Genomic DNA, 21,667 nt, shown 5'->3' on the forward strand with positions numbered 1-21,667 from the left:
AGGCTAGGAGAGTGAGAGAACAGGCTAGCAGTGGAGAGGCTAGGAGCGTGAGAGAACAGGCTAGCAGTAGAGAGGCTAGGAGCGTGAGAGAGAACAGGCTAGCAGTGGAGAGGCTAGGAGGGTGAGAGAACAGGCTAGCAGTGGAGAGGCTAGGAGAGTGAGAGAACAGGCTAGCAGTGGAGAGGCTAGGAGGGTGAGAGAACAGGCTAGCAGTGGAGAGGCTAGGAGCGTGAGAGAACAGGCTAGCAGTGGAGAGGCCAGGAGGGTGAGAGAACAGGCTAGCAGTGGAGAGGCTAGGAGCGTGAGAGAGAACAGGCTAGCAGTGGAGAGGCTAGGAGAGAGAGAGAGAACAGGCGAGCAGTGGAGAGGCTAGGAGAGGGAGAGAGAACAGGCTAGCAGTGGAGAGGCTAGGAGAGGGTGAGAGAACAGGCTAGCAGTGGAGAGGCTAGGAGAGGGTGAGAGAACAGGCTAGCAGTGGAGAGGCTAGGAGAGTGAGAGAACAGGCGAGCAGTGGAGAGGCTTGGAGAGAGAGAACAGGGCAGCAGTGGTTGAATCGGACCTGGATCTTGTGTTTATTCAGGATTTTGAGATCTTTTTAGTGACCCCTGCAATGTAGGGTAAGGTGATGGTTCAACACAGTACATAAAATCCGTGATTTAGTTCCATCTGTAAAAGATGCTGTTCCAGACATACAGTACCCGGGCGTTTACAAACTAAAGTGCCTCTGTGGTAGTAGCTACATTGGAGAAACCAAAAGACATATCTCGGACCGCATCCGCGAACATAAAGCAGACTTGAAACACGGTAGGACGAACTCCTCTGCCGTGGCAGATCACTGTTATAATTCAGTGGGCTCACATGACATTGACTTCTCCAAGACGGAGGTTCTTTGCAAACCAACCGGCTACCATGAGAGATTCGTTCATGAGGCCATTCACATATACAAGCACAGAGACAATTTCAACCGAGAAGATGGATTCAGGCTTAGTAACCACTGGAAAGATGTTTTAAATCATTTCTGTTCTTAATTAATTGTATTTTTACGATGACCTTCAGACCGCAGCTCTTTCGCCAGCATTGCCTCTTAATTCCTCTCACACCACGGTTAATGGTATAGTTTTACAACATGGAGTATACTAGGGCCTCGCAGCTGTCTCTCTCCCCCTCCTCTGTTCCGACCATGGACGAACTCGTCCGTCTGAACGGGGCCCGTAGCTATCCGTGGTGCTGAAATTTGAGGGTAAGAATCCACCCATTTTTTCGCCATATAGCATTGTGATATATAACGACTTATTGTTGGTAGCTTAGCTGATTGGAGAATATAGAGTTTATTGATAACATGAAGGTAATTTATATTTTAGTTTTTATTGGTTCACTATATAGTACTGTGAATAGCTCAGATGTGTAGTCATTTCTGTGACCAGTCACTAGCTAATCACTCAGTTATTTCAATGCTAAATTCGCCTAGTTATTTCAATGCTAAATTCTCCTGTTTGATTTGTACTAAGTGCCTCGGTGAATGTGTATGCTCTGACTTTAACGTAGCTATTTCTGTAGCAGCTACAAGCTAATCACTCAGCTATTTCAATGCTAAATTCTATGCTAATTCCATTGTCAAGGGGTGCCTCTGCGGATGTGTATGCCTTAACTTAGCTATTTCAATGCTAAATTCTATGCTAATTCCTTTAACAATGGGTGCCTCTGCGGATGTGTATGCTTTAACTTTTAACATAGCTATTTCTGTGACCAGCCACAAGCTAATCATTCAGCCATTTCAATGCTAAATTATATGCTAATTCCTTTGTCAAGGCGCTTTGTTCCTCTCACACAGCTTAAAGGCCGTGATCTGAACGTGGCTCTTTCACTCCAGCGCTGTCCTACCAGACAGTCTCGCCCCTTCACCTGATGAAGGCCGCTTGTGTTGTGGCCGAAACGTCGTGAGAATATTATTGTGTTATTTTATTTTATCAATTTATTATTTTATTCTCATTCTACGTGACTTTACCGAAAGAACCAAACAAGATGAATCATTGCAGTCACGAAAGCTTTAAATCGAAATTCAGTTGGGATCAAACAACAACAAATCTTCTTGGTTCTTTCTGGGGGGGTTCACCCGCTCGCGAAGCGACAAGCCCCGGCGTTGCCCCGGCAACCACGGCAAGATGGGGCGCGGCAAGGTGGAGCACGGCAAGGTGGAGCACGGCAAGGTGGAGCACTCTCGCTCCTCCCCCCCCCCCACCCCGAGCCGCTTCTCAAAAATCTTCCTCCCTCGCCTCGTCGTCATCTTCGTCTTTGAAAACCTGCGGGGGTCGGAATAAATTAGAGAGACGGTGACCGACCCCACCCACCCCCCCCCCCCTGGGATGGCCAGAAGCGGATCGCTCACTCAGCCTAAGCAGGAGCATCGGTGATGTGGGCGGACACTCGCTCACCGCTCGCTCACCGCTCACCGCTCGCTCGCTCACCGCTCACTGCTCACCGCTCGCTCACCGCTCACTCACCACCCACCCCTCCTCACCGCGTAGTCGTAGCTTCCAGCTCCGCTGTCTTGGTGCTGAGGCTGCGGTGGCAACTCGTGCAGCCCTTCATCCGCCTTGTTGCCACTCTCTAGCGTTAGCAACTACACACGGAGCATCCCCACAACACGCACAGTGTGTGGTGAATCTGTGGGTCTCTGTGTGTGGTGAGTCTGTGGGTCTCTGTATGGTGAGTCTGTGGGTCTCTGTGTGGTGAGTCTATGGGTCTCTGTGTGGTGAGTCTGTGGGTCTCTGTGTGGTGAGTCTGTGGGTCTCTGTATGGTGAGTCTGTGGGTCTCTGTGTGGTGAGTCTATGCGTCTCTGTGTGGTGAGTCTGTGGGTCGCTGTGTGGTGAGTCTGTGGGTCTCTGTGTGGTGAGTCTATGGGTCTCTGTGCGGTGAGTCTGTGGGTCTCTGTGTGGTGAGTCTATGGGTCTCTGTGTGGTGAGTCTGTGGGTCTCTGTGTGGTGAGTCTATGGGTCTCTGTGTGGTGAGTCTGTGGGTATTATTTTGGCAATCGTCATCAGGAGGAGAAAAGAGGGGGATGAAAGCCGCTGAAGCAGCAGGCTGTTTTAAAGTTTTAAAGTTGGGTGTAGCCCAAGGGTCATATACAAAGTGGGCACAACTTTACCTAAAGACCCAAAGAAAATGAATTCCTGCAGTCACGAAAGCTTTAGGTCGAGTCTAACTGTGTCTCTGTATATACACTACACTACTATATACTACACTATACACTACACTACTATACACTACACTACTATACACTACACTACACACTACACAGAATACGGAGAGAGACACGGATGGACTGGGCCTCTGTGTCCTGGCGGTGTGCCACTCACGGAGCCACGGTCGCCCGCCGCGTTTCTCCGCGGTGCCTTGGGGAGCGTGGGGGGATCCTCCCTGCACGCATGTGGGTAGTGGGGGGGTGGTGGGGTAGTGGTGGGGGGGGGGCACAGCGGCAGGTCGTCACACAGACGACCCCGCGGGCACCGCCGACGTCCGCCCGACGTCCGAGAGAAGCGAGCGACTCACGAGGGGCCCCAGGGCTCGTGACGACGCTGACGCTGACGGCGGTGGCGGTAGAGCAGCAGCAGCGTGGCCACCAGGGCGAGGGACACGGCGAGGATCGCGGCCGGAGCGGCCCAGCTGGCCCGGCCCGCCGCCGCTGCCGCCGCAGAATTCTCTGCGTGGCCAAACGGTCCCCCGCGTGGCGTCAGCGTGCCGCCGTAGTACGACGACAACCGCCGCGATGACCACACGCGCCAGGCTAGGTGCGCTTTGAGGCTCGCGGCGCTCGCACCCGGGCGTTGCGGGTCGAGGGAGCGAGACGGAGGGACGGACGGAGACAAAGTTCCCCCGTGAAGGCCCCGGCGGACTGTCGGGGCGGGTGCTGTTAGCGAGTATCAGCAGCTGTGAAGGCCGTGATTGTGACAAACGAGGGGATGGGTGGCCAGAACAGGGACACACACACACGCACACGCAATACACACACATGCACATGGACACACACACACACACGCACACGAACACACACACGGACACACACACACGAACACACACGCACACACACACACAGACACACGCACACACACACACACACATGCATGCACACGCACACGGACAGACACGCACACACACACGAACAGACATGCATGCACACACACACACACACGGACACGCACACACGCACCAACACACACACACGTACACACACGCACCAACACACACACACGAACACACACACACGCAAACACACGCACACGGACACACACGCACACACACATGCATGCACACGCACACGGACAGACACGCACACGCACACACACACACACACACGAACAGACATGCATGCACACACACACGGACACACACACGGACACGCACACACGCACCAACACACACACACACACAAACCAACACACACGTGCACGGACACACACACACCCACACACACACACCCACACGTACACGGACACGCACACACACACACACGTACACGGACACACACACATGCAACATTCAGAGATGCGAACAAACCTGTTCGTGTGTCCAGTTGCCTGTTCGGACCGAAAGTCGTGAGTTCAACCGGCGTGCAACAGACGGCGGTGGTGGCATCTACATCTGTAGAACGTGAAGAACCAGTGGCATTTACATCTGTAGAACGTGAAGAACCAGTGGCATCTACATCTGCAGAGCGTGAAGAACCAGTGGCATCTACATCTGTAGAACGTGAAGAACCAGTGGCATCTACATCTCCAGAAGGTGAAGAACCAGTGGCATCTACATCTCCAAAAGGTGAAGAACCAGTGGCATCTACATCTGCAAAACGAGAAGAACCAGTGACATTAATATCAACAGAATACGAAAAAAACAGTGACATGTACATCTGTAGCACGTAAAGAACCAGTGGCATCTACATCTGCTGAACGTGAAGAACCAGTGGCATCTACATCTGCAGAGCGTGAAGAACCAGTGGCATCTACATCTGCAGAGCGTGAAGAACCAGTGGCATCTACATCTGCAGAACGTGAAGAGAACGTCAATAACCAGTGGCATCTCCATCTGCAGAACGTGAAGAACCAGTGGCATCTACATCTGCAGAACGTGAAGAACCAGTGGCATCTACATCTGCAGAGCGTGAAGAACCAGTGGGATCTACATCTGCAGAACGTGAAGAACCAGTGGCATCTACATCTGCAGAACGTGAAGAACCAGTGGCATCTACATCTGTAGCACGTAAAGAACCAGTGGCATCTACATCTGCTGAACGTGAAGAACCAGTGGCATCTACATCTGCAGAGCGTGAAGAACCAGTGGCATCTACATCTGCAGAGCGTGAAGAACCAGTGGCATCTACATCTGCAGAACGTGAAGAGAACGTCAATAACCAGTGGCATCTCCATCTGCAGAACGTGAAGAACCAGTGGCATCTACATCTGCAGAACGTGAAGAACCAGTGGCATCTACATCTGCAGAGCGTGAAGAACCAGTGGGATCTACATCTGCAGAACGTGAAGAACCAGTGGCATCTACATCTGCAGAACATGAAGAACCAGTGGCATCTACATCTGCAGAGCGTGAAGAACCAGTGGCATCTACATCTGCAGAACGTGAAGAATCAGCGGCATCTACATCTGCAGAGCGTGAAGAACCAGCGGCATCTACATCTGTAGAACGTGAAGAACCAGTGGCATCTACATCTGCAGAGCGTGAAGAACCAGTGGCATCTACATCTGCAGAACGTGAAGAACCAGTGGCATCTACATCTGCAGAGCGTGAAGAACCAGTGGCATCTACATCTGCAGAAGATAATGAGCTTTGGGTCTCCATGTGAGTCTATGGGTCTCTGTGTGAGTAGTCTATGGGTCTCGGTGTGATGAGTCTATAGGTCTCTGTGTGAGTCTATGGGTCTCTCTGTGAGTAGTCTATGGGTCTCTGTGTGAGTAGTCTATGGGTGTCTGTGTGAGTAGTCTATGGGTGTCTGTGTGAGTAGTCTATGGGTGTCTGTGTGATGAGTCTATGGGTCTCTGTGTGAGTCTATGGGTCTCTGTGTGAGTAGTCTATGGGTCTCTGTGTGAGTCTATGGGTGTCTGTGTGAGGAGTCTATGGGTCTCTGTGTGAGTAGTCTATGGGTCTCTGTGTCAGTCTATGGGTGTCTGTGTGATGAGTCTATGGGTCTCTGTGTGAGTAGTCTATGGGTGTCTGTGTGAGTAGTCTATGGGTGTCTGTGTGGTGAGTCTATGGGTCTCTGTGTGAGTAGTCTATGGGTCTCGGTGTGATGAGTCTATGGGTCTCTGTGTGAGTCTATGGCTCTCTGTGTGAGTAGTCTATGGGTGTCTGTGTGATGAGTCTATGGGTCTCTGTGTGAGTAGTCTATGGGTGTCTGTGTGATGAGTCTATGGGTGTCTGTGTGATGAGTCTATGGGTCTCTGTGTGAGTAGTCTATGGGTGTCTGTGTGATGAGTCTATGGGTGTCTGTGTGAGTAGTCTATGGGTCTCTGTGTAAGTAGTCTATGGGTCTCTGTGTGAGTAGTCTATGGGTGTCTGTGTGAGTAGTCTATGGGTGTCTGTGTGAGTAGTCTATGGGTGTCTGTGTGAGTAGTCTATGGGTCTCTGTGTAAGTAATCTATGGGTCTCTGTGTGATGAGTCTATGGGTCTCTGTGTGAGTAGTCTATGGGTCTCTGTGTGATGAGTCTATGGGTCTCTGTGTGAGTAGTCTATGGGTGTCTGTGTGATGAGTCTATGGGTCTCTGTGTGAGTAGTCTATGGGTGTCTGTGTGATGAGTCTATGGGTCTCTGTGTGAGTAGTCTATGGGTCTCTGAGTGAGTAGTCTATGGTGTCCGTGTGATGAGTCCATGGGTCTCTGTGTGAGTAGTCTATGGGTGTCTGTGTGAGTCTATGGGTCTCTGTGTGAGTAGACTATGGGTCTCTGTGTGAGTCTATGGGTCTCTGTGTGATGAGTCTATGGGTCTCTGTGTGAGTAGTCTATGGGTGTCTGTGTGAGTAGTCTATGGGTTTCTGTGTGAGTAGTCTATGGGTCTCTGTGTGAGTAGTCTATGGGTGTCTGTGTGAGTAGTCTATGGGTGTCTGTGTGATGAGTCTATGGGTCTCTGTGTGAGTCTATGGGTCTCTGTGTGAGTAGTCTATGGGTCTCTGTGTGAGTCTATAGGTGTCTGTGTGAGTCTATGGGTCTCTGTGTGAGTAGTCTATGGGTCTCTGTGTCAGTCTATGGGTGTCTGTGTGATGAGTCTATGGGTCTCTGTGAGTAGTCTATGGGTCTCTATGTGAGTAGTCTATGGGTCTCGGTGTGATGAGTCTATGGGTCTCTGTGTGAGTCTATGGCTCTCTGTGTGAGTAGTCTATGGGTGTCTGTGTGATGAGTCTATGGGTCTCTGTGTGAGTAGTCTATGGGTGTCTGTGTGATGAGTCTATGGCTCTCTGTGTGAGTAGTCTATGGGTCTCTGTGTGAGTAGTCTATGGGTGTCTGTGTGAGTAGTCTATGGGTGTCTGTGTGAGTAGTCTATGGGTCTCTGTGTGAGTAGTCTATGGGTCTCTGTGTGAGTAGTCTATGGGTGTCTGTGTGAGTAGTCTATGGGTGTCTGTGTGAGTAGTCTATGGGTGTCTGTGTGAGTAGTCTATGGGTCTCTGTGTGATGAGTCTATGGGTCTCTGTGTGAGTAGTCTATGGGTCTCTGTGTGATGAGTCTATGGGTCTCTGTGTGAGTAGTCTATGGGTGTCTGTGTGATGAGTCTATGGGTCTCTGTGTGAGTAGTCTATGGGTGTCTGTGTGATGAGTCTATGTGTCTCTGTGTGAGTAGTCTATGGGTCTCTGAGTGAGTAGTCTATGGTGTCTGTGTGATGAGTCCATGGGTCTCTGTGTGAGTAGTCTATGGGTGTCTGTGTGAGTCTATGGGTCTCTGTGTGAGTAGACTATGGGTCTCTGTGTGAGTCTATGGGTCTCTGTGTGAGTCTATGGGTCTCTGTGTGATGAGTCTATGGGTCTCTGTGTGAGTAGTCTATGGGTGTCTGTGTGATGAGTCTATGGGTCTCTGTGTGAGTAGTCTATGGGTGTCTGTGTGAGTAGTCTATGGGTGTCTGTGTGAGTAGTCTATGGGTCTCAGTGTGAGTCTATGGGTCTCTGTGTGAGTAGTCTATGGGTGTCTGTGTGATGAGTCTATGGGTCTCAGTGTGAGTCTATGGGTCTCTGTGTGAGTAGTCTATGGGTGTCTGTGTGATGAGTCTATGGGTCTCTGTGTGAGTAGTCTATGGGTGACTGTGTGAGTAGTCTATGGGTCTCAGTGTGAGTCTATGGGTCTCTGTGTGATGAGTCTATGGGTCTCTGTGTGAGTAGTCTATGGGTGTCTGTGTGATGAGTCTATGGGTCTCTGTGTGAGTAATCTATGGGTCTCTGTGTGAGTAGTCTATGAGTGTCTGTGTGAGTAGTCTATGGGTCTCTGTGTGAGTAGTCTATGGGTGTCTGTGTGATGAGTCTATGGGTCTCTGTGTGAGTAGTCTATGGGTGTCTGTGTGATGAGTCTATGGGTCTCTGTGTGAGTAGTCTATGGGTCTCTGTGTGAGTAGTCTATGGGTGTCTGTGTGAGTAGTCTATGGGTGTCTGTGTGAGTAGTCTATGGGTCTCTGTGTAAGTAGTCTATGGGTCTCTGTGTGAGTAGTCTATGGGTGTCTGTGTGAGTAGTCTATGGGTGTCTGTGTGAGTAGTCTATGGGTGTCTGTGTGAGTAGTCTATGGGTCTCTGTGTAAGTAATCTATGGGTCTCTGTGTGATGAGTCTATGGGTCTCTGTGTGAGTAGTCTATGGGTCTCTGTGTGATGAGTCTATGGGTCTCTGTGTGAGTAGTCTATGGGTGTCTGTGTGATGAGTCTATGGGTCTCTGTGTGAGTAGTCTATGGGTGTCTGTGTGATGAGTCTATGGGTCTCTGTGTGAGTAGTCTATGGGTCTCTGAGTGAGTAGTCTATGGTGTCTGTGTGATGAGTCCATGGGTCTCTGTGTGAGTAGTCTATGGGTGTCTGTGTGAGTCTATGGGTCTCTGTGTGAGTAGACTATGGGTCTCTGTGTGAGTCTATGGGTCTCTGTGTGAGTCTATGGGTCTCTGTGTGATGAGTCTATGGGTCTCTGTGTGAGTAGTCTATGGGTGTCTGTGTGAGTAGTCTATGGGTTTCTGTGTGAGTAGTCTATGGGTCTCTGTGTGAGTAGTCTATGGGTGTCTGTGTGAGTAGTCTATGGGTGTCTGTGTGATGAGTCTATGGGTCTCTGTGTGAGTCTATGGGTCTCTGTGTGAGTAGTCTATGGGTCTCTGTGTGAGTCTATGGGTGTCTGTGTGAGTCTATGGGTCTCTGTGTGAGTAGTCTATGGGTCTCTGTGTCAGTCTATGGGTGTCTGTGTGATGAGTCTATGGGTCTCTGTGTGAGTAGTCTATGGGTCTCTGTGTGAGTAGTCTATGGGTGTCTGTGTGGTGAGTCTATGGGTCTCTGTGTGAGTAGTCTATGGGTCTCTATGTGAGTAGTCTATGGGTCTCGGTGTGATGAGTCTATGGGTCTCTGTGTGAGTCTATGGCTCTCTGTGTGAGTAGTCTATGGGTGTCTGTGTGAGTAGTCTATGGGTGTCTGTGTGATGAGTCTATGGGTCTCTGTGTGAGTCTATGGGTCTCTGTGTGAGTAGTCTATGGGTCTCTGTGTGAGTCTATGGGTGTCTGTGTGAGTCTATGGGTCTCTGTGTGAGTAGTCTATGGGTCTCTGTGTCAGTCTATGGGTGTCTGTGTGATGAGTCTATGGGTCTCTGTGTGAGTAGTCTATGGGTCTCTGTGTGAGTAGTCTATGGGTGTCTGTGTGGTGAGTCTATGGGTCTCTGTGTGAGTAGTCTATGGGTCTCTATGTGAGTAGTCTATGGGTCTCGGTGTGATGAGTCTATGGGTCTCTGTGTGAGTCTATGGCTCTCTGTGTGAGTAGTCTATGGGTGTCTGTGTGATGAGTCTATGGGTCTCTGTGTGAGTAGTCTATGGGTGTCTGTGTGATGAGTCTATGGGTCTCTGTGTGAGTAGTCTATGGGTCTCTGTGTGAGTAGTCTATGGGTCTCTGTGTGAGTAGTCTATGGGTGTCTGTGTGAGTAGTCTATGGGTCTCTGTGTGAGTAGTCTATGGGTGTCTGTGTGATGAGTCTATGGGTCTCTGTGTGAGTAGTCTATGGGTGTCTGTGTGATGAGTCTATGGGTCTCTGTGTGAGTAGTCTATGGGTCTCTGAGTGAGTAGTCTATGGTGTCTGTGTGATGAGTCCATGGGTCTCTGTGTGAGTAGTCTATGGGTGTCTGTGTGAGTCTATGGGTCTCTGTGTGAGTAGACTATGGGTCTCTGTGTGAGTCTATGGGTCTCTGTGTGAGTCTATGGGTCTCTGTGTGATGAGTCTATGGGTCTCTGTGTGAGTAGTCTATGGGTGTCTGTGTGATGAGTCTATGGGTCTCTGTGTGAGTAGTCTATGGGTGTCTGTGTGAGTAGTCTATGGGTGTCTGTGTGAGTAGTCTATGGGTCTCAGTGTGAGTCTATGGGTCTCAGTGTGAGTCTATGGGTCTCTGTGTGAGTAGTCTATGGGTGTCTGTGTGATGAGTCTATGGGTCTCAGTGTGAGTCTATGGGTCTCTGTGTGAGTAGTCTATGGGTGTCTGTGTGATGAGTCTATGGGTCTCTGTGTGAGTAGTCTATGGGTGACTGTGTGAGTAGTCTATGGGTGTCTGTGTGAGTAGTCTATGGGTCTCAGTGTGAGTCTATGGGTCTCTGTGTGATGAGTCTATGGGTCTCTGTGTGAGTAGTCTATGGGTGTCTGTGTGATGAGTCTATGGGTCTCTGTGTGAGTAATCTATGGGTCTCTGTGTGAGTAGTCTATGAGTGTCTGTGTGAGTAGTCTATGGGTCTCTGTGTAAGTAGTCTATGGGTCTCTTTGTGAGTAGTCTATGGGTGTCTGTGTGAGTAGTCTATGGGTGTCTGTGTGAGTAGTCTATGGGTCTCTGTGTAAATATTCTATGGGTGTCTGTGTGAGTAGTCCATGGGTCTCTGTGTGAGTAGTCTATGGGTCTCTGTGTGATGAGTCTATGGGTCTCTGTGTGAGTATTCTATGGGTCTGTGTGAGTAGTCTATGGGTCTCTGTGTGAGTCTATGGGTCTCTGAGTGAGTAGTCTATGGGTGTCTGTGTGAGTAGTCTATGGGTCTCTGTGTGAGTCTATGGGTCTCTGTGTGAGTAGTCTATGGGTCTCTGTGTGAGTAGTCTATGGGTGTCTGTGTGAGTCTATGGGTCTCTGTGTGAGTAGTCTATGGGTGTCTGTGTGAGTAGTCTATGGGTGTCTGTGTGAGTAGTCTATGGGTCTCTGTGTGAGTAGTCTATGGGTGTCTGTGTGAGTAGTCTATGGGTCTCTGTGTGAGTAGTCTATGGGTGTCTGTGTGAGTAGTCTATGGGTGTCTGTGTGAGTAGTCTATGGGTGTCTGTGTGAGTAGTCTATGGGTCTCTGTGTGAGTAGTCTATGGGTGTCTGTGTGAGTAGTCTATGGATCTCTGTGTGAGTAGTCTATGGGTGTCCGTGTGAGTAGTCTATGGGTGTCCGTGTGAGTAGTCTATGGGTGTCTGTGTGAGTAGTCTATGGGTGTCTGTGTGAGTAGTCTATGGGTGTCTGTGTGAGTAGTCTATGGGTGTCTGTGTGAGTAGTCTATGGGTTTCTGTGTGAGTAGGCTATGGGTCTCTGTGTGAGTAGTCTATGGGTGTCTGCGTGAGTAGTCTATGGGTCTCTGCATGATGAGTCTATGGGTCTCTGCGTGGGGCAGTGTCAATCCTCACCGATGACAGAGAGGTTGACCCTCCCCTCGAAGTTGTCGTGGGGGAAGGTGGCCACGTGGCAGAGGAAGAGGCCCCCGTCGCCAGCCCGCACGTCCAGCAGCTCCAGCGAGACGTCGCCGGGAGGCCCCCCAACGCGGAACCGCAGTCGGCCCGCGAGGGACGAGTTGGAGTACGCCGTGCCGTGCAGCGGGCTGAGTGCGGCCAAATTGGCCCCCGCCCAGACGTTGCCACGGGAGGCCTTCAGCCAGTTGGCCTGCACCACCACCACGGCCGCACCCCACAGAACGCAGCGCAGCAGCGCCACCTTCTGGCCGACCACCGCCGTGACCTGGCCGTCCGTGTCGACACCCACACGAGGGGCTGGGTGGGAAGACAACACAGAGACCCATAGACTACTCATAGAGACCCATAGACTACTCAGAGACCCATAGACTACTCATAGAGACCCATAAACTACTCACACAGACACCCATAGACTACTCACAGAGACCCATAGACTACTCATAGAGACCCATAGACTACTCACGCAGAGTCCCATAGACGACTTAGAGACCGACAAGACTACTCACGCAGAGATCCATAGAGTACTCATAGAGACCCATAGACTATCCTCTTTGGTAATTTCGATAAAGTCACGTAGAATGAGAATAAAATAATAAATTGATAAAATAACACAATAATATTCTTACGACGTATCGGCCACAACACAAGCGGCCATCATCAGGTGAAGGAACGAGACTGTCTGGAGGACAGCGCTGGTCTGAGCGTGGCTGTGTTCGCTCCAGCGCTGTCCTCGTGTTCGCTCCAGCGCTGTCCTCCAGACAGTCTCGTCCCTTCACCTGATGAAGGCCGCTTGTGTTGTGGCCGAAACGTCGTGAGAATATTATTGTGTTATTTTATTTTATCAATTTATTTTATTCTCATTCTACGTGGTGACTTTACCGAAAGAACCAAAGATGAATCCTTGCAGTCACGAAAGCTTTAAATCGAAATCCATAGACTACTCATAGAAACTCATAGACTACTCACGCAGAGTCCCATAGACCACTCAGAGACCCACAAGACTACTCACACAGAGACCCATAGACCACTCATAGAGATCCACAAGACTACTCACACAGAGACCCACTTCACACGCACAAAAATACCTCTCACTCATTCACCCAGCCACCCACTCACCCACGGTGCTGTGTGGTGGAGGGACGGAGACACACGACAGTGGAGACCACTCCCCTGCCTTCCACCGTGGCAAGTCGGCTACCATTCTCACGCGGACGCAGTACTCATCCTCGCGTCCCGGCAGAAGCATCATTCGGTGTTGGTACCGGCATCCGATGAAGCGCTCCTGGCAGTAAGCATCATCATCAGTAGTAGCAGCAGTAGTAGTAGCAGCAACAGCATCATCATCAGTAGTAGCATCATCAGTAGTAGTGTCATTGGTAGTATCATCATCATCAGTAGCAGCATCGCCACCCACCCACTCAACCACGCACATCTCCCGCCACAACCTCCCGACCCCCGTCACAACTCCCGCAATCTCTCACCGTGAGTTGAACGCCGCCTCTTGTCGAAATGTCAACCTGATGGTGGAACTTCACGTCGTGCGACACCAGCGCCCTCCACCCCCGCCCGACGGAGACCAACAACGACAGCTTCCGCACCTCCGGCTCTCCGTCGACCACCGCCTCCAACTCCCCAGCCACCCCAGAACCACCGTCATCACGGCGGTCATCGTCACCGCCGTCACGGTCATCGTCATCGCCGTCGTCGTTGTCGCTGTAGCCATCATCGTCGTTGTCTTCATCGTCACCCACAACACCGCACTCCTCATCCTCATCCTCACCACCATCGCCCTCCTCCTCCTCCTCCCCCCGCGTCAGTTTGTCGAGTCTCAGGGTGAACGACGGAGCGCTGAGCACAGCTGAGACACGGGAGAGGGGGGGTCATGGCGAGGGATGTTTGTGTGATCTCTCCCTGTTCTACAGAGTGAGTGAGTGAGTGGAGTTTGTGTGATCTCCCCCTGTCCTACAGAGCGTGTGAGTGGAGTTTGTGTGATCTCCCCCTGTCCTACAGAGTGTGTGGAGTTTGTGTGATCTCCCCCTGTTCTACAGAGTGTGTGAGTGGAGTTTCTGTGATCTCCCCCTGTCCTACAGAGTGTGTGGAGTTTGTGTGATCTCCCCCTGTCCTACAGAGCGAGTGGAGTTTGTGTGATCTCCCCCTGTCCTACAGAGTGAGTGAGTGGCGTTTGTGTGATCTCCCCCTGTTCTACAGAGTGAGTGTGAGTGGAGTTTGTATGATCTCCCCGTTCTACAGAGTGAGTGGAGTTTGTGTGATCTCCCCCTGTCCTACAGAGTGAGTGGAGTTTGTGTGATCTCCCGCTGTCCTACAGAGTGAGTGGAGTTTGTGTGATCTCCCCCTGTTCTACAGTGTGAGTGGAGTTTGTGTGATCTCCCCCTGTTCTACAGAGTGAGCGAATGGAGTTTGTGTGATCTCTCCCTGCCCTACAGTGTGTGTGGAGTTTGTGTGATCTCCCCCTGTCCTACAAAGCGAGTGGAGTTGGTGTGATCTCCTCCTGTCCTACAGAGTGAGTGGAGTTTGTGTGATCTCCCCCTGTCCTACAGAGTGAGTGGAGTTTGTATGATCTCCCCCTGTTCTACAGAGTGAGTGGAGTTTGTGTGATCTCCCCCTGTTCTACAGAGTGAGTGAGTGGAGTTTGTGTGATCTCCCCCTGTCCTACAGAGTGAGTGAGTGGAGTTTGTGTGATCTCCCCCTGTTCTACAGAGTGTGTGAGTGGAGTTTGTGTGATCTCTCCCTTTCTTACAGAGTGAGTGAGTGGACTTTGTGTGATCTCCCCCTGTCCTACAGAGTGAGTGGAGTTTGTGTGATCTCCCCTTGTTCTACAGAGTGAGTGGAGTTTGTATGATCACCCCCTGTTCTACAGAGTAAGTGGAGTTTGTGTGATCTCCCCCTGTTCTACAGAGTGTGTGAGTGGAGTTTGTGTGATCTCCCCCTGTCCTACAGAGTGAGTGAGTGGAGTTTGTATGATCACCCCCTGTCCTACAGAGTGAGTGAATGGACTTCGTGTGATCTCCCCCTGTTTTATAGAGTGAGTGGAGTTTGTGTGATCTCCCCCTGTCCTACAGAGTGAGTGGAGTTTATGTGATCTCCCCCTGTCCTACAGAGTGAGTGAGTGGAGTTTGTGTGATCTCTCCCTGTTCTACAGTGTGTGAGTGGAGTTTGTGTGATCTCCCCCTGTCCTACAGAGTGTGTGGAGTTTGTGTGATCTCCCCCTGTTCTACAGTGTGAGTGGAGTTTGTGTGATCTCCCCCTGTCCTACAGAGTGTGTGGAGTTTGTGTGATCTCCCCCTGTCCTACAGAGTGAGTGGAGTTTGTGCGATCTCCCCCTGTTCTACAGAGTGTGTGAGTGGAGTTTGTGTGATCTCCCCCTGTCCTACAGAGTGTGTGAGTGGAGTTTGTGTGATCTCCCCCTGTCCTACAGAGCGAGTGGAGTTTGTGTGATCTCCCCCTGTCCTACAGAGTGAGTGGAGTTTGTGTGATCTCCCCCTGTCCTACAGAGTGAGTGAGTGGAGTTTGTGTGATCTCCCCCTGTCCTACAGAGTGAGTGAGTGGAGTTTGTGTGATCTCCCCCTGTCCTACAGAGTGTGTGAGTGGAGTTTGTGTGATCTCCCCCTGTCCAACAGAGTGATTGAGTGGAGTTTGTGTGATCTTCCCCTGTCCTACAGAGTGAGTGGAGTTTGTATGATCTCCCCCTGTTCTACAGAGTGAGTGGAGTTTGTGTGATCTCCCCCTGTCCTACAGAGTGAGTGGAGTTTGTGTGATCTCCCCCTGTTCTATAGAGTGAGTGAGTGGAGTTCGTGTGATCTCCCCCTGTCCTACAGAGTGAGTGAGTGGAGTTTGTGTGATCTCCCCCTGTTCTACAGTGTGAGTGGAGTTTGTGTGATCTCCCCCTGTCCTACAGAGTGTGTGGAGTTTGTGTGATCTCCCCCTGTCCTACAGAGTGAGTGGAGTTTGTGCGATCTCCCCCTGTTCTACAGAGTGTGTGAGTGGAGTTTGTGTGATCTCCCCCTGTCCTACAGAGTGTGTGAGTGGAGTTTGTGTGATCTCCCCCTGTCCTACAGAGCGAGTGGAGTTTGTGTGATCTCCCCCTGTCCTACAGAGTGAGTGTGTGGAGTTTGTGTGATCTCCCCCTGTTCTACAGAGTGAGTGGAGTTTGTGTGATCTCCCCCTGTCCTACAGAGTGAGTGGAGTTTGTGTGATCTCCCCCTGTCCTACAGAGTGAGTGAGTGGAGTTTGTGTGATCTCCCCCTGTCCTACAGAGTGAGTGAGTGGAGTTTGTGTGATCTCCCCCTGTCCTACAGAGTGTGTGAGTGGAGTTTGTGTGATCTCCCCCTGTCCAACAGAGTGATTGAGTGGAGTTTGTGTGATCTTCCCCTGTCCTACAGAGTGAGTGGAGTTTGTATGATCTCCCCCTGTTCTACAGAGTGAGTGGAGTTTGTGTGATCTCCCCCTGTCCTACAGAGTGAGTGGAGTTTGTGTGATCTCCCCCTGTTCTATAGAGTGAGTGAGTGGAGTTCGTGTGATCTCCCCCTGTCCTACAGAGTGAGTGAGTGGAGTTTGTGTGATCTCCCCCTGTCCTACAGAGTGAGTGGAGTTTGCGTGATCTCCCCCTGTCCTACAGAGTGAGTGGAGTTTGTGTGATCTCCCCCTGTCCTACAGAGTGAGTGAGTGGAGTTTGTGTGATCTCTCCCTGTCCTACAGAGTGAGTGAGTGGAGTTTGTGTGATCTCCCCCTGTCCTACAGAGTGAGTGGAGTTTGTGTGATCTCCCCCTGTCCTACAGAGTGAGTGGAGTTTGTGTGATCTCCCCCTCTCCTACAGAGTGAGTGGAGTTTGTGTGATCTCTCCCTGTCCTACAGTGAGTGAATGAGTGAGTGGAGTTTGTATGATCTCCCCCTGTCCTACAGAGTGAGTGAGTGGAGTTTGTGTGATCTCCCCCTGTGCTACAGAGTGAGTGAGTGGAGTTTGTGTGATCTCTCCCTGTCCTACAGAGTGAGTGGAGTTTGTGTGATCTCCCCCTGTCCTACAGAGTGAGTGAGTGGAGTTTGTGTGATCTCCCCCTGTGCTACAGAGTGAGTGAGTGGAGTTTGTGTGATCTCCCCCTGTCCTACAGAGTGAGTGAGTGGAGTTTGTGTGATCTCCCCCTGTGCTACAGAGTGAGTGAGTGGAGTTTGTGTGATCTCCCCCTGTCCTACAGAGTGAGTGGAGTTTGTGTGATCTCCCCTTGTGAGCCGAAGACACACACACAGGCAGAAAGAGTCACAGACATACACAGCGACACACACAGACAAAGATGACAAAGATCCTCCGTGTAGCCTGAAAAATACCGTTGGGGCAAGTGCTGTTAGTGAGCACCAGACAGACACGGACAAAGAGAGACACAGAGAGAGAGACACAGAGAGACACACACACACAGAGACACAGAGAGAGAGACACACAGAGAGACACACACACAGAGACACAGAGACACACACACAGAGACACAGAGAGAGAGACACACACACAGAGACACAGGCATATGTACAATCTCGTGCCACTCACTTTCCATCAAGGGCAGGACCACAACCGCGACCCAGGGTGAGGATCGTGACGGCGAGGATGAGAAGGAGAATCTCACACGGAGGGGGTAGCGGTCACCGGGATCGTCCAGCGCCGAGGAGACGTCGCACCGTGTCTCCGTTGTTGCAGCGCAGACGGTCTGCCAGCGGGCTCGTCTGAAGCTGCGCAGACAGAGACACAGGGAGGAGTGGTGAGGGTGGTGAGGAGCCAGTGGGTGAGAGAGACGTGTGTGTGTGTGTGAGTGAGTGGGTTGGTGGATGAGTGGGTTGGTGAGTGAGTGGGTGAGTGGGTTGGTGAGTGGGTGAATGGGTTGGTGAGTGAGTGGGTGAATGGGTGAGTGGGTGATTGAGTGGGTGAGTGAGTGGGTTGGTGAGTGAGTGGGTTGGTGAGTGGGTTGGTGAGTGAGTGGGTGAGTGGGTAAGTTGGTTGGTGAGTGAGTGGGTGAGTGGGTTGGTGAGTGAGTGGCTGAGTGAGTGAGTTGGTGAGTGAGTGAGTGGGTGAGTGGGTTGGTGAGTGAGTGGGTAAGTGAGTGGGTTAGTGAGTGGGTGAGTGGGTTGGTGAGTGAGTGGCTGAGTGAGTGAGCATCTCACAGTTTGCTCTGAACTCTGTATGTAACATTCAGAAACGTTGAGTTGGTCGTGGTCGTGGTGGTCGAGTTGATGGTTAAAGGATCAACAAGTGGGGGTCTATCCCCTCCATCCCCACTGGGAGCCGCTTCAACGGGGTCCCAGCAAAGGGTCGCCAGGAGGTCTCGAGACTCCAAACGAACATTCAGTGGGAACAGCGGAGCTGGGCAGATGGGGAAAAAACACTCAAGAGTGCGCTAACCACTGCACCACCACTCCTCACTCACACACAGTGCGTTAACCACTGCACCACCACTCCCCACACACTTACACACACAGTGTGCTAACCACTGCACCACCACTCCACACACACAGTGCGTTAACCACTGCACCACCACTCCCCACTCACACCCACACAGTGCGCTAACCACTGCACCACCACTCCCCACTCACACACACACAGTGCGCTAACCACTGCACCACCACTCCCCACTCACATACACACAGTGCGTTAACCACTGCACCACCACTCCCCACACACATACAGTGCGTTAACCACTGCACCACCACTCCCCACACACAGTGCGCTAACCACTGCACCACCACTCCCCACACACTCACACACAGTGCGCTAACCACTGCACCACCACTCCCCACTCACACACACACAGTGCGCTATCCACTGCACCACCACTCCCCACACACACACAGTGCGCTAACCACTGCACCACCACTCCCCACACTCACACAGTGCGCTAACCACTGCACCACCACTCTCCACACAATCACAACCTGGCACCCGATTTATCGACCACCTCGGGCTCTGCTCACCGTGGCTGCTGCACGTGACGAGGTGGTGGAGGAGGAGGAGAGGCAGGATGAAGGGGAAGAGTAGGCCAAGTTTGTAGAGTTTCGACATCGCCATTAACCCCACACGCAGCCAAGCGCCCGCCTCACCCAAGTCACGTGCTGAGGAAATCGATTAAAGGTTAAATAAAAAAATCGGATCGATTCCTATGGGGATAACAAATGCGAATCGATAGTGGTCAAAAATGTAGCCGATGGCATCGATCCCTATCGGGACTGCATTGGAATTGACGTTGGTCGTGAGTGTAAAATGGAATCGAATACATTTTCGATAACATGGGAATTGATTATGGCGATTTGTTCTAATAACATAGGAATCGATCTAGCTAGTGATTTAAAGCGCATAGAATCGAATCCCATTGGGATACCTACCATGAGAATCGATTGTGTTAGAAAAGGAGAGCGTTTAGAATCGATTCCTATTGAGATAACATTGTAGTCTATGAATCAGAATCAGAAAGGGTTTTATTCGCCATGAAAGTTCACACCAACACGGAATTTACTTTGGCAGGATGGTGCATACATTCAACATATAGGAATCTAAAATCTTAAATAAGTTTTAAACAAGTCTTACTATAATAAGGGTTAAAAGTCTAACTAACACCAAGGGGCTGAAGTATATACAATTGAATAAATATCGAATATAAAATAGCTTTAAGTAATTTAAAAATAAAAAATACAAATAGGTTAACATAGTTAATATCGGCAAGGTTTCATCATGTAGATAAAATGTTAAAAACAGTGTTAGCCCTTGGCCTTGTTTAACAGGCCAGCAGCAGATGGGAAGAAGCTGTTTTTATGGCGTGAGGTTTTGGTCCTGATGGACCGAAGCCTTCTGCCGGAGGGGAGTAGCTGAAACAGAGAGTGTCCAGGGTGGGAGGAATCGGCCTCAATCTTCCTCGCTCGCCTCATGGTCCTTGTCGTGTGCAGGTCCTCGAGGGTTGGTAGATTGCAGGCAATTACCTTCTCAGCAGTGTGGATGATACGCTGCAGTCTGCTCTTGCCCTTGGCAGTGGCAGCAGCATACCAGACGGTTATGGAGGATGTGAGGATGGATTCAATGATCGCTTTATAGAATTGCACCATCATTGTCTTTGGCAGGTTGAATTTCTTCAGCTGCCGTAGAAAGTACATCCTCTGTGCAGTCTGCTTAACAGCGGATGTCAAACCACTGTGTCACTCACAACGCACATTGCACGTTGGTGTCAAAATTGTGGCAATTCCAGTAACACTATCCAGAAACTCCACAAGGGAGATGACGCGTCAATGATCGCCCCCTACCGACAGACTCATGTCCACGTGCAGGCCGGTGCAGGGCCACCTTGTGCCACACAGGGGCAGCTGCCACTAGGGGGCGCCCTTCCATTGTTTGAGATGAGGTTCGATACGAAACACCGAGTTGCTGAGGCAATTAGGCAAGCGACTTAAGAGTGCAAATGTTTTATATATTCTTGGTTCTTTCGGTAAAGTCACGTTGAAGGGAAACAATAAAATAATAAAAAATATATAAAACAATTAAATTCTCACGACGTTTCGACTGTAACACAAGCAGTCATCATCAGGTGTGAAAACCAACGGCAAGAACATTTGAAAAAAGTGGCGGTTTGTATTTATCTTAAACATTAGCACCACGGAGAGCGATTTGACAGTTTGTTTAGAAGGACGAGTCCATCTATGTTCGGAAAAGAGGAGGGGGGAGACGAAAAATTAATGTATGTTGCCTGAAAGCCACCGTAAGCGTGAACAATCAATTAAGACCCGAAATGGTTTATCAAATCCTTCCAATGATTGCTAAGCCAGAATCCATCTTCTCGGTTGAAATTGTCTCCGTCGTGAGAATTATATTGTTTTATATATATTTTTATTATTTGATTGTTTCCCTTCAACGTGACTTTACCGAAAGAACCAAGAATATTAATTCCTGCAGTCACCAAAGTTTTAAGTCAAAACATTCACACACGTTGACAAAGCCTCACCATGTGTTGTTGTGGGCAGGTCGCTTCTGATAACAAGAGCGGTATAGCAGCCCAAGCGGGTTTGGCCTGGTGAAAAAAATAAAAAATGCGTGAACATTTACAATAAAACAAAGTTACAAAGTGGCGAGCCGGGTGAAGACAAATTAAACTTAAGCGACATCATTAAAGTGAATGCAATCAGGCGAGGGCAGGAGGCAAGGCCCCGCGTGGCGAGGCCCCGCGTTGTAAAGTTCCAACCTGGACATCGATTCCATGCTCGCTGCTACTCAATTGACATCCCTGAGAGAGAGAGAGGCTCTACCTTGGTAAACAACAACAACAACCACCACCACAACGACCACCACCACCACAACAATGAGAATTTCTCACCTCGAATTTCAGTGCAAGCGCGCACACGGCAGCTTCCTGTTGCCTCGCTGCAGCAGGAAGTAGCATGACGTCACTTCCCTCCCACGAGCGGCTCTCTAACTGAATAAATTACGTTAATGAGGCCGGGACATATGTCGAGGGATGGGGGCGTAGGTGCTGAACCCGTCCCAATAAAATCGCGACGGCTTTCACGAACACATTATGTTAATGAGCCACCAGTCACTGGGCGTAGCTTTGCCCAAATAAGGATTGTACCGGAACAGATATCGGCAGTGACCAAGCAGAGGTAACGTCACGCTCAAGGGCGCGGTGGACGGGGGTGGGGTGAATACCTTGGTGACATGACGTCACTAGCGAGGCACACCTCCCCCTGGCGTTTCACACCGATGAGGTCATGCTA

The 21,667-nt window shown here is 50.6% G+C and overlaps 1 protein-coding gene across 1 annotated transcript; it reads right to left on the bottom strand.

Moving 5' to 3' along the window:
• Positions 1 to 2,030: 2,030 nt before the first annotated feature.
• On the bottom strand, positions 2,031 to 21,313 carry LOC142911145 (uncharacterized). The gene is made up of 13 exons (XM_076060234.1): positions 21,268 to 21,313; positions 20,899 to 20,964; positions 18,887 to 19,024; positions 18,080 to 18,278; positions 17,472 to 17,650; positions 13,399 to 13,775; positions 13,034 to 13,199; positions 11,855 to 12,214; positions 4,556 to 4,639; positions 3,551 to 3,893; positions 3,358 to 3,418; positions 2,519 to 2,620; positions 2,031 to 2,300 (listed from the first exon to the last, which is right to left on the bottom strand). Exons 3-13 carry the CDS (start codon positions 18,978 to 18,980, stop codon positions 2,253 to 2,255), a joined length of 2,013 nt encoding a protein of 670 aa, XP_075916349.1. The 5' UTR covers positions 18,981 to 19,024; positions 20,899 to 20,964; positions 21,268 to 21,313; the 3' UTR covers positions 2,031 to 2,252.
• Positions 21,314 to 21,667: the final 354 nt, after the last annotated feature.

Source organism: Petromyzon marinus, unplaced genomic scaffold (assembly GCF_048934315.1).
Source record: "Petromyzon marinus isolate PM22_M1 ecotype Great Lakes invasive population unplaced genomic scaffold, UKy_Petmar_22M1.pri1.0 PM_G_Scaffold_17, whole genome shotgun sequence".
NCBI classification, from domain to species: Eukaryota; Metazoa; Chordata; class Hyperoartia; order Petromyzontiformes; family Petromyzontidae; genus Petromyzon; species Petromyzon marinus.

Bases quoted from the DNA above. Each gene is read 5' to 3' on its own strand.
- LOC142911145 (XM_076060234.1), bottom strand. From the start codon at position 18,980: ATGGCGATGTCGAAACTCTACAAACTTGGCCTACTCTTCCCCTTCATC. The intron at 17,651-18,079 runs GTGAGATGCTCA...CTGTCTGCGCAG, and splicing joins TACAGAGTTCAGAGCAAACT to CTTCAGACGAGCCCGCTGGC. The intron at 2,301-2,518 runs GTGAGGAGGGGT...CGACCCCCGCAG, and splicing joins CTGGAAGCTACGACTACGCG to GTTTTCAAAGACGAAGATGA.